At 42.3% G+C, this 16,158-nt stretch overlaps 1 protein-coding gene across 1 annotated transcript in view; it reads right to left on the bottom strand.

The window, feature by feature from the left end:
• The window catches only part of PARD6G (par-6 family cell polarity regulator gamma), a 106,203-nt gene that overhangs the window by 66,749 nt on the left and 23,296 nt on the right, over nt 1-16,158 (bottom strand). The window contains exon 2 of the mRNA XM_004280026.3: nt 3,071-3,293. Coding sequence (XP_004280074.1) covers nt 3,071-3,293 — 223 coding nt within the window. The remainder of the gene's footprint in view (nt 1-3,070; nt 3,294-16,158) is intronic.

Here is a 16,158-nt window from a genome sequence, read left to right as displayed (position 1 = left end):
AATGTGGCATTAAATAGACCATGAAAAGCACGCTTGTTCACAGCGTGAGCTGAAACAAGCAGGCAGAGCAGTGCCTACTTAGCCTCGTCTGGAACATGCGTTGGCAACCTGTGCACGTCTGCAAACGATTGTGAAAGGGCCCTGCATACTGATGTTGGGTTACAAACAAACTGGACTGAGTTCACAAACACAGAATCTGCACAGGGTGAGGACAGATCATAAATGGAATCCTATAACCCATGGCTGTTTCATCCACTTGGCATTCTTTCCCATCCATACTGCAGTCTGGACCCTTTAGTACTTTGTTCCTTTTTATGGCTGAATAATATCTCATTGGATGTATATACCACATTCTGTTTATCTATTCATCCACCACGGAAACATGTTTTCCATATCCTAGTATTTTGCTGAGGGGTTTTTACATCTATATTCATAAGGGGTGTTGGTCTGTAGTTTTACTGTGGTGTCTTTGTGTGGTTTGGGGAGGGGATTAGTAAGTGGCAAACAAATTCATTTTCCTAAACATCACTGTGGGTCTATTTCAACATCTATTAGAAGAATGACTCTTCATTTGTGATGGTCAAACAATTTCCTCTTACAATACACATCAATGTACAGAAAGTTATTAAGTAAACTACAGACCAGGTGTGGTTACAGTAAGATCATGAGAATGGCATTACTGTGACCCAAATCTCAGGACCCACGCTGTAGGAAAAGGACATGGGACTTGAGTGTCACCTCCAGAGGAACCTCATCTCTGCCCCACCCGTGACAGACAGCCCCTCTCACACGGTTAGCGAGTCCTTCCTGAACATGCAGGACGCCAGGATGACTCCTGCTTGCCGCCGTCCACAGAAACACAACTGCCCTCGCCTCTCCCCCTGGGATGCAGTCTTTACAGTTGGACTCCATTGAGGAGAGTGAGAGGAGAGCCCCAGTCTCCCCAGTGATGGAGCGAGGGGCCAGGCTTTGGGACCATCAGGAACATTTTCCTCTCGAAGCCTGACAATAACCTGAGGTAGGTTCTCCCCCTGTACAGATGAGAACATTAGGGTGAGGGGTCGTAGAGCCAGCGAGAAAGTGCTGGGGGCAGGGTATGAATGCGGCTCCCTGCCGTCACCTAACAGAGAAAGGCAGGGGCTGGAGGCGAAGCCTGCACCCTTACAACACAGGACGGTTAGAAACCCTAAGGCAGCTAGTTAAACTCTGGGCTGTTCCTCTGAGGCCAAGGGAAAGAGAAAAAGAAAATAATAAAGACAGGAGGCAGGGCCTGAGCCAGCAAGCTGAGCAGCAAAGCCATCCGAGCGACCCGCGGAAGCTGGTACATCCCCGCCTGCGGCTTCCCGCCTCACCTGAGCTTCGGTGACTCGACAGCACAGGCCGCCAAGTGTCCCTAGGGCTGCCCTCACAAAGGGCATGAGTGCCTGCGGCGGTGCTCCCAACGCAGCAGTACAGAGACGCCTGCTGCCTACACAGGTGGCAGAGCCCGTGTGCACATCCGTCACTCACAGGGCTTCACACCCACTACTCACCCTTCCGCACCCTGTGAGACAACGCCGCAACCTGGGATGGCCAGGGCAGAGCTGTGGACGTGGGATCTGGACCACGCGCCAGCCCTGGGAGCAACTGATGATACAACACAGAGAGAGCAGAATAGAGACAAGGGGATGGGGGCGGGGGGGGACACAGGCCAATAGAGACCAGGCCTCGCCGAGAGGGTGGACGGACAAGAAGAGGCACCCAAACGACGTGAGGAGCGGCAGGCTCCCCGCGGCCCAGCAGCTCCACAGGGAAGCGAAAGCCAGTTCCCCCAGGCCACCGTGAGGAAGTGACAGCTGTGTTGACTTTCGGTACCATCAGCAGGACACCCAGGCTAAACCAGGGCTGCAGATTCACAGCTTTCTGATCTAGTGCCAGGGAACCAGCCCGAAGTGAGGTCAGCAGATCCCCTGCCGTTCCCTTGCTACACACTCCCTTCCAACACCACAGACGAGAGGACAGCAGCAGCCAGTGTTCAGAGCACGGGCTGCCGGCCAGCACGCTCTGAGCACTCGGCATGTGCGGCCTCCCAACCTCGGGACGGCTTGGCTGGCGAGCACGCTTCGAACGCCGTCATGCAAAGGGCGGGACTCGGGCGGAGGAGAGAGAGCCAGGCACCTGGGCCCGCACTTCGGCCTCCTGCAGTCTCACGCTTACCAAGCCTGGCTCCGGCTCCCGCAGCCTGGAGGGCGCCCCGCCCAGCACGCTGTGCTGCGGCTTCTAGTGTCCGTGAAGCTGCCCCACTGCCCCAGAGGCTAAGACCGTTCTCTCTCCTGCGCTACGCCGGAAGTCCACAACGGCGAGTACGGTGTCCCCACCGCCATGCTGCTCCCCCGGGGTGGTCAGCACTTGCTGCGGGCACAGAGGTCTGCTCAGGGAAGGAGGGACGGTCGTGACCAGGGCAATCATAAGGTGCCTCTTTCTTTAACCTCAGGCCTCGCCTGCAGGTGGCTCTTTTCTTCAGTACGTTATGTAGAATGTTAGGGTTCTCCCAAGTTCAGAGACGATGAAACAAATCTAACACGCAGCTCTGAGAAGTGACTCCACAGCAGGGTGCCCCACCTTTCAGCCGTTAATCTGTGTTAGTGACTTATTCTCACATAAAATGATATTGTTCTTACTTACAGCAAAGCTAGGCCTTCAGAGCTAAAAGTTAACTAAAGTTATAATCTAAAGCTAACATTTTTTTCAACCCTAAGAAGACAGTGGAAAACATATACTAACAACCTTAAGTTTCACTCTTGGGTGACTGGCTAATGCATCCAGTTAAAATACTGAAAATATCGAGATTATTTTTCCTCGGTATTTACAAATCATAAGTCAACACGATTTCAGGTGGAAAATGCAGCTTAAATATTGTTAAGCCTTTCTAAGAAATTAACGTCGACCAAACAGATGTTAATTTCTTTCGTCTCCCACCAAAGGCTAGAAAGCAGAATAACATGGTTCTGAAATTACAGACAAAATAGAAAACTGTATTTATTTCTTAAACGAGTGCCAAGCAAGAGCACGAGCTCAGCCTCCTCGGTACCTCGTTTCTGGATGAAGACCCTGAGCAGGGGGTTTGCGCTGGAGACCGCTTTGCAGAAGTTGTCATCGTTGTTGATGGGCAGCAGGTCGCCATGCACGTCCGCGTAGCCGATGGTCACCTCGGTGTTGGAGATGTGATGGGTGTGCACAACCAGCTTGTAGAAGTCTTCGAACTTTCCAGGCTTTTGTCGGTCCAAGGAGAACCTTCGGAACTCGGCTCCAAACTACAACGAAATAGACAGCGGGTCCGCGGACAGCAGGGAAAGGGCAGCAGCGCTGTGGCTCGTTCGCCTGACAAAGGAGCACTTACAGGGCCTCCAGGAGGCCTGGGACACAGCTGCGAATGGCACCCCAGTCCTTGGGGCTATGCGAGCCCTGAGGGGAGGGACCGGCTCGCTTGAGTGCAGGACAGGCGCTGGAGCTCAGTTTGTGGGGAACCCTCACCTCCTCTGAGGACGCTGGGGCGCATCTCCAGGCCCAGGCAACAGCACAAGCCCGGGGCAGCCTTAGACACTCAAAGGTGGGAGGGAAGCAAAGGCCAGCTGCAACTTCTGCACTCTTTCCTAAGGGCAATGGGAAGTCCTGGAACAATTGTAATATTAAGGAAGGAAACAACTTGATATGATTTGCATTTTTAAAAAGACCAAACGGCTGCACTTCAAAAGGATCAGATGCTTCACAAATCTCTGGGGCAGGAGCATGGGTTCTGGACTGGCCAAAAGGACAGAGCAGGTCTTTTCAAAAGAGATGCTATTCACTCTCCTGTTGTAGGAAACATGCAGGGCCCACCTCCTTCCGGTCAGCCCCTGGCTCTGGCTCAGATGCCCACAGAGTTGCCTGCAGACCTCCAGGCCACCTGCCAGGGGAGGTCCCTGGGTCAGCTCCCATGGGCCGACTGTCCCACGATCTCAGGAGAGGACCCTGGGTCAGCTCCCACGGCCGACTGTCCCGCGATCTCAGGAGAGGACCCTGGGTCAGCTCCCATGGCCGGACTGTCCTGCGATCTCAGGAGAGGACCCTGGGTCAGCTCCCATGGCCGACTGTCCCGCGATCTCAGGAGAGGACCCTGGGTCAGCTCCCATGGCCGGACTGTCCAGTGATCTCAGGAGAGGACCCTGGGTCAGCTCCCATGGCCGACTGTCCCACGATCTTAGGAGAGGACCCTGGGTCAGCTCCCATGGGCCGGACTGTCCTGCGATCTCAGGAGAGGACCCTGGGTCAGCTCCCATGGCCAGACTGTCCCGCGATCTCAGGACACCGCCTGTTTGTTTGGCCTGAGGCTGCTGGCTTAGGACATGCTGTTGTCCCGCACTTGCCAAAGGGACCTTTATTCATCAGGCAGGACAGATTCTGTGCCCTTGTACATAATTGACAACTAATTATATTGGTTCCAAAATACACAAAAATGAAATGTCTAATGTTTACACAAACTAATAGTTACATCATCTAGACATTATGTCAACTACTCAAGGGCAATGCGACTCAAACCATACAGGTGTGAGTGGTTCTGAACTTTGGGGAGGCATCAGAATCACCTGGAGGACCCCAGAGTTCTGGAATTGCCTGATTTGGAATGCAGCCCAGGAATGTGCATTTTAACAAGTTCCCAGGAGAAGCTGATGGTGCTGGTCTGCAAAGCACACAGACAAAACCACAGGTTTAAAGGGTTAGTCTTCAGACCTCAACCTCCACAGATCTTTTAGAAACAGAGCCTCAGATCCCATTTCCCTTTTAAAAAGCAAAGGACAACACCCATCCTGCACTGCCCCAGGAACGAAAAACTTCAAGTTTGGGAAAACCACCTTCAATGGCTAATCGAAACTGAAGCCTGGCTCCGCAAGCCAGGGCCCAGGGGAGCACTCTCCTTCATCCCCTGCTGCTGCCAGAGATGCCTCCCCTTGAGACGGGGTCCCTCTCCCCTTTACTTAAAAGACAAGCCCCATTCTCCTTCTCAGTATTTTCTCCAAGCGCTCACAAGAGCAGGCTCACAGTGAGCAGGGCGCACCCCACGCCTTACACACAGGGGAGACACCCCGGCCGGCAAAACTTCCAGACACAAGAGACGAGCAGACAACACAAGGTTAATGGGATTCTTCATCATCAGTTATCCAGTCACATCACGAATGTTTATTTCAACAGCGGTCAACCACCATCCTTCCAGTCTCATATATCTCACACATGCTGACTTCCAGAGCAATTAGTTTTCATCAGTCTATGCCTTATTCACTAAATACACAAGAAGAGCTTCATCATGTCTAATGAAACCGGGTATTTTTGACTTTTATATATAATTCCCAGTTGAATATTCCCCCAAACTGGACACAACACACTCACTTTCATCCAAAGGACACCAGGGAACTCTCATTCTTCTCCCTCACGCTAGACTTATGCCGCATCCTGCAACTTAAGTAATGAGGAACAGCATGCATTAAATAAGTCAGTTCTGCAATGTTTTAGTCCTAACTGCACTTGGTAATTAATTTCAGATGAAGTTTCATTTGTTTCTCAGTTCTTTTAATAATTTTCCTCAAAGTACATGTTAATTTGAAGTGCAAATGAGTTCTGGCTTTTTCCTGACAGAAAGTCTGATTTCTGTTGGATAAAGAGGCTGGCTTTGTCAGTCCAACTATATGTTGAATATGCTTTATATGCTGAATGAGTTCCACAGTTGGGCAAAGAGAGGTGTGAAATGATAAAAGCATTTTTTTCAAGCTTTCTTTTATTGTGGCAAAATATACATAACATTCACCCTCTTAACCATTCTTAAGTGTACAGTTCCGTGGCATTAAGTACATTCACACTGTTTTACAACCATCACCACCGTCCATCCGCCGTAACTCTTTATCTTGTAAAACTGAAAGCCTATACCCGTCAAGCAATAACTACACATCTCCCTGCCCCCCAGACCCTGGCAACCACCACTGTGCTTCCACTGTGCTTCCTCTCTCCCTCCCTCTCTCTCTCTCCCTCTCTCTCTCCCTCCCTCTCTCTCTCTCCCTCTCTCTCTCTCTCTCTCTCTCTCTCTATATATATATATATACACACACACACACACACACACACACATATATATATATGCATATAATTCTTTATCAGATACATGCTTTGTAAACATTTTCTCCCATTCTGTCTTTTACTCTGTGGATCTGGGTCCTTTAAGTAACCAGGGTGCTGGGAGGGAAAGCTGGACTTTTTTTTTTTTTTTAAAGCTGGACTTTTGATACAGTTCTGTAACTTACTTCCTAACCTAGGTCAGGCACATTTAAGGCAAGTTTTTCTTAAAACTTTCCTTAGTAAGTATTGAACTTCATTTGAAATTGGTAATGGAGTGAGCCATTTTATGGGTCTGATTATCGGATAATAGGTGCTCTGCGGTCACCCTTTCGTGAGTCCTGCCGTGGGAACACAGTCCAGTGAGATGCTGAACACCTTAAAGGGGTGGTGAGTCTCCAGTGAAATTCACTGCTGGTTCAGGCATTTCATAGGGATCCCTCTACCCTAATGCAGTGGTCTCCAAATGTCACATATCCCCTCAAGAATTTTGGAAAACCTACCACTATGAAGAGGATAATATACTTTTAAGTTGGCATCTAAATTCTTCATAATAAAAATAAATAGTTGCAAAGGATATAATTTCCAGCATGCTGTAAATATTTCATTTAAAAATATTTTATCATATGATCTTTTAAATATAGTCAGTGAACTCTAAATGCCATAGTGATTTGATACTACTGTCACGCATTTTAAAATAGAATGAACAAGCTCTTTTATAACAATCAGAAATTCAACAAGGATGAGAAACCCCTGCTCGCCACAACTAGAGAAAAGGAAGCCCATGCACCGCAACGAAGACCCAACACAGCCCAAAAAAAAAAAAAAGAAAGAAATTCAACAAGGTTCCTTTTTCTCTTTGATCTCGTTTCCATTACACTGCTCCAAGAGAATTTAACCCCGATATTTTATCCTAATAATTTATGCTTGATTACCCTATCACTCTTCTCTACAACAAAGTTAGATAAATTGAAATTAAACATTTTCCCCAAGGCCATAAGGCTCTCTTTGTGAAAAGTATTTCCAAGTTGTTTCTAATTGGTGTAGAGTTTTAGTTTTGAAAAATGGAAAATGTTCTGGAGTGGATGCACAACAATGTGAATGTAATTAACACTACTAAAGTGTACAATAAAAAATGGCTGAGACGGTAAACTTTATGTATGTGTATTTTATCACATTTATAAATCAAGTAATCTAAAATAAACAAAAATAGATTTTTACAGTAAAAAAGTTTCTAGATTGAGTCATTACAGTTATTAAATCAAGTTGGAACACATTTATAAAACCTGACAAATAATTATTAGCCTTCCAAAGTAAACATTTAAAAAATCTTTTAACAGAAAGTATTTATTGCTAAATGAGGCAAGGGTAGCATCGATTCTTCTGCTGTTTCTTGTTGTTGTGGTGTTGGCACTGAGAAGCCTTTTCACATGAAGCAGGAGATAGGCACAAAGATGCTCAGCCCTGTGAGTCTCGCCAAGTCTTGGGCCAGAAGTAACCACAGAGCAGCCTATCATTAGAATTATTTCAGACAAACTATTCGCTGACAATTCAATTAGGACCACTTTCAAGTTTTTTGAAAACAAAGAATTGGAAAATACTTGACTTGGAAGATTTATTGCCCAGTCATTAGAGCCATTCACTTTTTCAATTTCTGGTAACTATACCAAGAATTATACGACAACGAATTGTGCCGGCTAATTCCTTCATTTAGAGGCAACCTGTCTGATTTGATAGAACAGGGAAGTAAAAATATAAAATTAGTACCATATGCCAATATTTTTAAAAAATAAAATAGTTTTGTCATAGTAAAATTGGACCCTTACCTAACATCATTACAAAGATTAACTCGAAATGGATCCATGACCTAAATGTAAGGCCTAAAACTATAAAATTCTTAGACAAAAACATAGGACAAAAGTTTCAGTCCATGAGGTTTGATAATGAGTTCTCGATATGACACCAAAGGCACAGGTAACAGAATTAAAAAAATAGACATTGGACTTCTTAAAAACTAAATTCTGTGCATCAAAGGACAGTATCCACAGAGTAAAAAGGCTTTAAACAGTGATAAATACAGTCGTACCTCTGTATCAGCAGAATCCTAAGAAGCCCAAGTCCCTTATAAAATGCCACACTGTATGCATATAACCTACGCACATGCCCCACCCCCACACTTTAAATCAACTCTAGATGACATATAATACCTAATACAATGTAAACACTAGGTAAATAGTTGTTAATACAATGTAAATAGTGGCCAGTGCACGCCAAATTCAAGTTTTACTTTTTGAAAATTTCTGTAACTTTTATTCTGAATATTTTCTATCCACAGTTGGTTGAATCCACGGATGCAGAACCTGTGGACACTGAGGGTCCACTGTATTCAGAATATATAAAGAATTCCTAAGCAAAATGTTATTCAGCCTTAAAGAGGAAAATTCTGGCATCTGCTATAGCATGGGGCCTTGAGGACACTATGCTCGATGAAATAAGTCAGTCATAAAGGACGATACTGTAGGACTCCACTATATGAGGTACTCAGAGTCGTCAGAATCATAGAAAGTCCCATGGTGGTAGCCATGCGCTTAGGAGGAGGGGGAAATGGTTAGTTATTGTTTAATGGGTATAGAGTTTCAATTTTATAAGATAAAAAGAGTTATGGGGATGAATGGTGATGGCTGCACAATAATGTGAATGTATTTAATATCACTAAATTTAAAAATGATTAAGATGGCAAATTTTATATTCTGTGTATTTTTAAAATTTATTTATTTATTTGTTTATTTATTTAGTTAGTTTTGGCTGCGTTGGGTCTTCATTGCTGCACGCAGGCTTTCTCTAGCTGCGGCGAGTGGGGGGGAGACGCTTCATCGTGGTGCGAGGGCTTCTCATTGCGGTTGCTTCTCTTGCTGCAGAGCATGGGCTCTAGGCGTGCGGGCTTCAGTAGTTGTGGCACCCGGGCTCATGGGCTTAGTTGCTCCGTGGCATGTGGGATCTTCCCGGACCAGGGCTCAAACCCGTGTCCCCTGCATTGGCAGGCAGACACTCAACCACTGCGCCACCAGGGAAGTCCCTGTTCTGTGCATTTTAACACAAATTAAAAAAAAAAAAGATCTAGGGTTCCTTGTCAAAATGGCTAATTCTAGATATGAGTCAAGAACTTTATATGACCCCGTGAATCTCATCCTTCTAAGAAGCAAGGAATTATCAAAGACTGTTAGGGTCATATGAAAAGGACTCAGGAACTAGTTTGAACGATCTCCCAACAGCTGAAGATGGGACATTTGTGCATTTATCATCTATAAGGATAATAACTGCTATGGATTGGAACACATCCAATATGCATAAGTAATGCATATTTGTTTATAATGAGAACCAAAATTTTATTTTTTACTTTTTGGAGGGCGCCAGGGAACCAACCTACTACTTTGAAATAAGTAAATAAAAGGAAAGAATCAAGCACTTTCCCCAAAGAAACAACATTAATTATTGGGAAATTAACAGATGTAACAACTCCTTATTTCCCACAGCTTGCAGATAAATAAACTGTCATTCCATTATTATCTTGATAATATTTATTGAATTTTACAGCTGACCCCACCTGTTATTCCCACAATAGGACAGTAAAAATGGGGGAGGGGGTTCACCTCTTTAAATTTTTTAGTTATCTCAAATATGAAATAATTAAGTCAGTAATCAAAAATGAATCGGCCTCTAAATGAAATGTACTTTTATTTCCTTTAAAAATATTACATAAGTAATAAAATGATCATTATAATTAGAAAACAAAGATTTACCTACACATCTATTTTGACCCTCTTTCCCTTCAGGAAGAAGGGATACTTCTGACAAATGCTTGTTGAATGAATAATACCTAGAACTTAGTTGCTACAAAAGTAATATGCTATTGAGTACACTATGTTACTGATAAAGTCCTTTGTCAACAAGAAGCTTTTCCTTGGTCAAGAAGCAAGGAGACAAAAAAGAGTGGTAGAAACCCAAGATAGCTAAGAGCTGGGGAAGTACAAGTTATTTGTTGTTCTAAATGAATCTTGAAGTACCTCTAGAGCAGTGGAGTCATGATCTGCAAAACTCTGTTCCTCCATAAAAGCAATGAGAACCCTGGCAAAGGTCGTGAAAAGTCAACTTTTTGAGAATTCTGGAAATTAACCAAAGGTTTGCAAGCAATAATCCACGGTGCATTTATTCCAGAAAAGCAGCTGAATCTCGGAACAGCAAGTTTTACAGTGCTTGAACTTCCCCCGTTCCTCAGCTTTGAAAACGAGCAGCCAAATAGCTTTACAGGGGGCAGAACCGGCTTGGAGCTCACCCAAAAGCCCCATACTTAGAGAACTGTCATCTTTAAACGTGTCTCACAAGTCCCTGGAAAAGCCCTGTTCACAGGGTTTGTCTCTATGTGACCTGAGTCAGAGATCACTCATTGGGAAAAGCCCTTTCCTCAGGACATTTGTTGAGAACAACCAGCAGCAACTGTTTAATGATTAAAGATTATACAATAAAAGTTCCATTTTTAAATGGAATTTTTACAACATGAAGGAAATTATATTCTTTCTAACTATATTTATTACAAGAAAACTCAGATGTAAACTTCAAAATATGTTATCTGTTCTATAGAGGTAATTCTCAAAATTCTTTTAGGGGGTTGTAACATATGAAGATTACTGCATTAGGGTATAGGAATCTCTACAAAAGTACCTGAGTCAAGTACCAGCTGGGACAAACACAATAAAAAGAAATGCTGGGGATTCCCACCTGTTAGGATGACTACTGTCAAGAAACAGAAAACAAGTAGTCGTGAGGATATGGGGAAAGTGGAACCCTTGTGCACTGTTGTTAGCAATGTAAAATGATACATACACTGTAGAAAATAGTATGGAGGTTCCTCAAAAAATTAAGAATTACCATACGGCCCAGCAATTCAAATTCTGAGTATACCTCCAAAATAACTGAAAGCAGGGTCTCAAAGAGATATTTGTACACTCACGTTCATAGCAGCATTATTCACAACAGGTTAAATGTAGAACCAACCCAAGTTTCTATCAACAGATGAATGAATAAGCAAAATGTGCTTTATCCATGCGATGGAATGTTATTCAGCCTTAAAAAAGGGAGGCAATTCTGGCATATGCTACAACATGGACGAACCTGGGAGACAGTATGCTCAGTGAAATGAGCCAGTCACAGGAAGACTAACACTGTATGACTCCACGTACATGATGTACTTAGAGTTATCACAAGCACAGAGACAGAAAGTAGAACGGTAATGCCAGGGGTTGGGGGAGGGGGAAACTGGAAGTTACTGTTTTTTCTTTTTTTGAAGGGAGGTCACTTAGTACACCTTCTTTTTTTGTTGTTGTTGTTTTTTGGCTGTGCTATGCGTCATGCAGGATCTTAGTTTCCCAAGCAGGGATTGAGCCCGTGCCCCCTGCCTTAATCACTGGACCGCCAGGGAATTCCCAGAAGTTATTGTTTAACAGGTATAAAGTTTCAGTTTAACAAGATGAAAAGAGTTACGAGGATAAATACTGGCATGATTGCGCAACAATGTGAATGCATTTAATACCATTAAACTGTACACCTAAAAATGGCTAAGATGGTAAATTTTATGTTATGTGTATTTTACTACAATAGAAAAATGGAGGAAAATTTTTAAAATGCTGGGGAATGAGGTATCCATAGAAGGCTTTGATAAGCTCTGATATATTCCTGGAAATATAAGGGCGCATTCATGTGCAGGACTGTGTGCATGGTCAGGAAAGACATGAGAAGGTTGTAATCTCTCATATCTGGCTGACTTTGAGATTCTGTGCAATCAGGAAGTGAAGGCTAAAGCAAAGTTGTAAACTACTGAAGTGTTGACTGTGTGCCCCAATACGTGCCCCTTTTGGTACGTATAACCAAAAGGACTGGAGACTTACTGGTTAAAATCACTTGAGGAAATCTGTGTCCAATCATCAGATGACCATGAAGCTAACTAAGCAGAGCTTCAGTGGTCACATAAGAGAAAGAATACACTTTTTTACAGCATTAGTCCAGGAAAAGTCACTCAACAAACCAACAGCAGCAACAACCACAAACCCCTGAGGGAAGAGTCTGGCTTTCAGAGTTATCATGTCATGTTATTTAAAATGTTTAGTTTTCAACAAAATTATGAGATATACAAAGAAATAGGAAAAAATGGCCAGAGTTAAATAAAACAGTCAATGCAAACTGTCCCTGAGGGTGCCCAGAAGTTGCACTTACTAGACAAAGATTTTTAGATAAGCTACTATAAATATGTTCAAATTAAAGGAAACCATGTATAAAGACTAAAGGAAACCATATAACAATGTCTCACCACTAGAAAATAATAGAGACTAAAATCATTTTTTAAAAAAGAACCAAACAGAAATTCTAGAGTTGAAAATTATAATAACTGAAATGAAAAATTCCCTAGAGGGACTCAGTAGTAGATTAGAGGTGGCAGAGAAAGAACCAGCAAACTTGAAGATAGGTCAATTTAGAGTATCCAGTCTGAGAAGCAAAAGAAAAAGGAATGAAGGAAAATGAACAGAGTCTCAGAGACATACTATCTGTGCCATACTATCAAGCATACCAAGAAACACATCTTGGAGAAATCCTAGAGGAGAAGAGAGAGAGAGAAAAAGGCTAAAGGATATCTGAAGAGATAGTGGCCCCAAACTTCCCAAATCTGATGAAAAAGTTTAATCTACATACCCAAAAGTTCAACAAATTACAAGTAGAATAAACTCAGTGAGACCCACATCTAGATGCATCATAGTCAAACTACCAAACTCAAAACCAAACAGAGAATCTTGAAAGCAGCAAGAGAATAACAATTTGTCACGTCCAAATGATCCTCAATAAATTAACAACTGACTTCTCATCAGAAACCACGGAGGCTAAAATGCTGCGGAATGACATGTTCCAACTTGTGGGTGGAAAAAAGAATGTCAACCAAGAATTCTATATCCAGCAAAACTATCCTTCAAAATGAAGGAGAAATGAGACATTCTTAAATAAACAAAAACTGGGAGAATTTGTCACTAGCAGAACTGCCTTACAAAATACTAAAGCCATCCTTTAGGCTGACATGAAAGGACACTCTACATTAACTTAAATTCACATGATGAAATAAAGAGCACTGTTAAAAGTAACTACATAGGAAAAAAAATAACTACATAGGTATGTACAAATGTGTTGCTGTTTGCTTGTAACTTTTTCTTCTCTCTGATTAAAAGACAAGTGCAAGGACTTCCCTGGTGGCGCAGTGGTTAAGAATCCGCCTGCCAGCCTCTTCAATAAGTGGTGCTGGGAAAACTGGACAGCTACATGTAAAAGAATGAGATTAGAACACTCCCTAGCACCATACACAAAAATAAGCTCAAAATGGATTAAAGACTTAAATGTAAGGCCAGAAACTATGAAACTCTTAGAGGAAAACATAGGCAGAACACTCTATGACATAAATTACAGCAAGATCCTTTTTGACCCACCTCCCAGAGAAATGGAAATAAAAACAAAAATAAACAAATGGGACCTAATGAAACTTCAAAGCTTTTGCACAGCAAAGGAAACCATAAACAAGACCAAAAGACAACCCTCAGAATGGGAGAAAATATTTGCAAATGAAGCAACTGACAAAGGATTAATCTCCAAACTTTGCAAGCAGCTCAATAACAAAAAAACCAAACAACCCAATCCAAAAATGGGCAGAAGACCTAAATAGACATTTCTTCAAAGAAGATATACAGATTGGCAACCACATGAAAGGATGCTCAACATCATTAATCATTAGAGAAATGCAAATCAAAACTACAATGAGGTATCACCTCACACCAGTCAGAATGGCCATCATCAAAAAATCTAGAAACAATAAATGCTGGAGAGGGTGTGGAGAAAAGGGAACACTCTTACACTGCTGATGGGAATGTGAATTGGTACAGCCACTATGGAGAACAGTATGGAGGTTCCTTAATAAACTACAAATAGAAGTACCACATGACCCAGCAATCCCACTACTGGGCATATACCCTGAGAAAACCATAATTCAAAGAGTCATGTACCAAAATGTTCATTGCAGCTCTATTTACAATAGCCAGGAGAAGGAAACAACCTAAGTGTCCATCATCGGATGAATGGATAAAGAAGATGTGGCACATATATACAATGGAATATTACTCAGCCATAAAAAGAAACGAAATTGAGTTATTTGTAGTGAGGTGGATGGACCTAGAGTCTGTCATACAGAGTGAAGTAAGTCAGAAAGAGAAAGGCAAATACCGTATGCTAACACATATATATGGAATCTAAGAAAAAAAATGTCATGAAGAGCCTAGGGGTAAGACAGGAATAAAGACACAGACCTACTAGAGAATGGACTTGAGGATACGGGGAGGGGGAAGGGTAAGCTGTGACTAAGTCAGAGAGTGGCATGGACATATAAACACTATCAAACGTAAAACAGATCGCTAGAGGGAAGCAGCCGCATAGCACAGGGAGATCAGCTCGGTGCTCTGTGACCACCTAGAGGGGTGGGATAGGGAGGGTGGGAGGGAGACGCAAGAGGGAAGAGATATGGGAACATACGTATATGTATAACTGATTCACTTTGTTATAAAGCAGAAACTAACACACCAATGTAAAGCAATTATACTCCAATAAAGATGTAAAAAATAAAAATAAAAAATTTGAAACATTAAAAAAAACGATGAATGTTGGAAACTTCAATATTCCACTTTCATTACAAAATAGAACTAGATAGAAGATCAAAACGGAAATAGAGGACAATACTAGACCTAACAGTCTATACAATATGACACCAAACAACTGTGGACTGCACATTCTTCTCAAGTGAACATAGAACATTCTCCAGGATGGACCACATTTTAGACCCTAAAACAAGTCCTAATAAATTTAAAAGGATTGAAATTATACAAAAATATGTCTTCCAACCAAAATGGAATGAAATTAGAAATCAATAATAGAAGGAAATTGGGGAAATTTACAAATATGTGGAAATTAAACAACACACTCCTAAATAACCAATGGGTTAAAGAAAAAATCACAAGGGATATTAGCAAATACAGAGAGATTAAAGAAAATGAAAACATACCATAGCAAAATTTATGGGAATCAGCTAAAGCAGTGCTTAGAGGAAATTCACAGCTATAAACACCCATAGTAATAGAAGAAGAAAGATATCAAAACAATAACCTAAACTACCACCATTAGAAACTAAAAAAGCACAAAAAGAACCCAATGCAAGCAGAAAGTAAGAAATTATAGAGATTAGAACAGAATGAATGTGATAGAGAATAGAAAAAAATACAGAAAATAACAAAACCAAAACTTGGTTCTTTGAAAAGATCAAAGATCAACAAAAGTGACAAATCTTTAAGTAGGTGGACCAAGAAAAAAAGAAGATTCAAACTACTAAAATCAGGAGTGAAAGAGGAAACATTACTATTGAGCTTAAGGAATTAAGAAGGATCATAGGCATCCCAGTAGTAACAATCACACCTAACACCCAAGAAACTCCTTGAAGAATCGACTGGTTCTAGAACTGGTACACAAAATACATAAGATGAGCCTAGGAAATTTTATAACACCAGAAAGTAAGAAAGTGCTGAAAACAGAAACAAAACACATCATCATGGGGGTATGTCAAAGGAAACAGGAACCAACTGAAAAAGCTCCCAATTGCTGAAGCTGGAACCATATGAGCAAGAAGATCAACAAAGTATACTGGATTATAACTCAGCATACAAAATAAATGTCCATGTGTCCATAATGACATAATAAATGGTGAATAAATAAATGGGAGAGAAGAGACAGATCTCCCATGCAGAAGAACACCAAATAATTTAGGTAGATACACCAACTTCAAGGAGGTAGAACTCCTTAAGTGTAGGCTGCACACAGAGTTCATTCCAAAGAATACAGTATGGAAAGGGAGAGAAAGTAACTTTAAGTGGAGCAATCTGGCAAACATTCTCAGCCAGGTCATCAAGG

This window comes from Orcinus orca, chromosome 15, assembly GCF_937001465.1.
Source record: "Orcinus orca chromosome 15, mOrcOrc1.1, whole genome shotgun sequence".
Taxonomy (NCBI): Eukaryota; Metazoa; Chordata; class Mammalia; order Artiodactyla; family Delphinidae; genus Orcinus; species Orcinus orca.
Note: the sequence above shows the minus strand (reverse complement) of the source record. Positions and strands in the feature narration are given on the sequence as shown.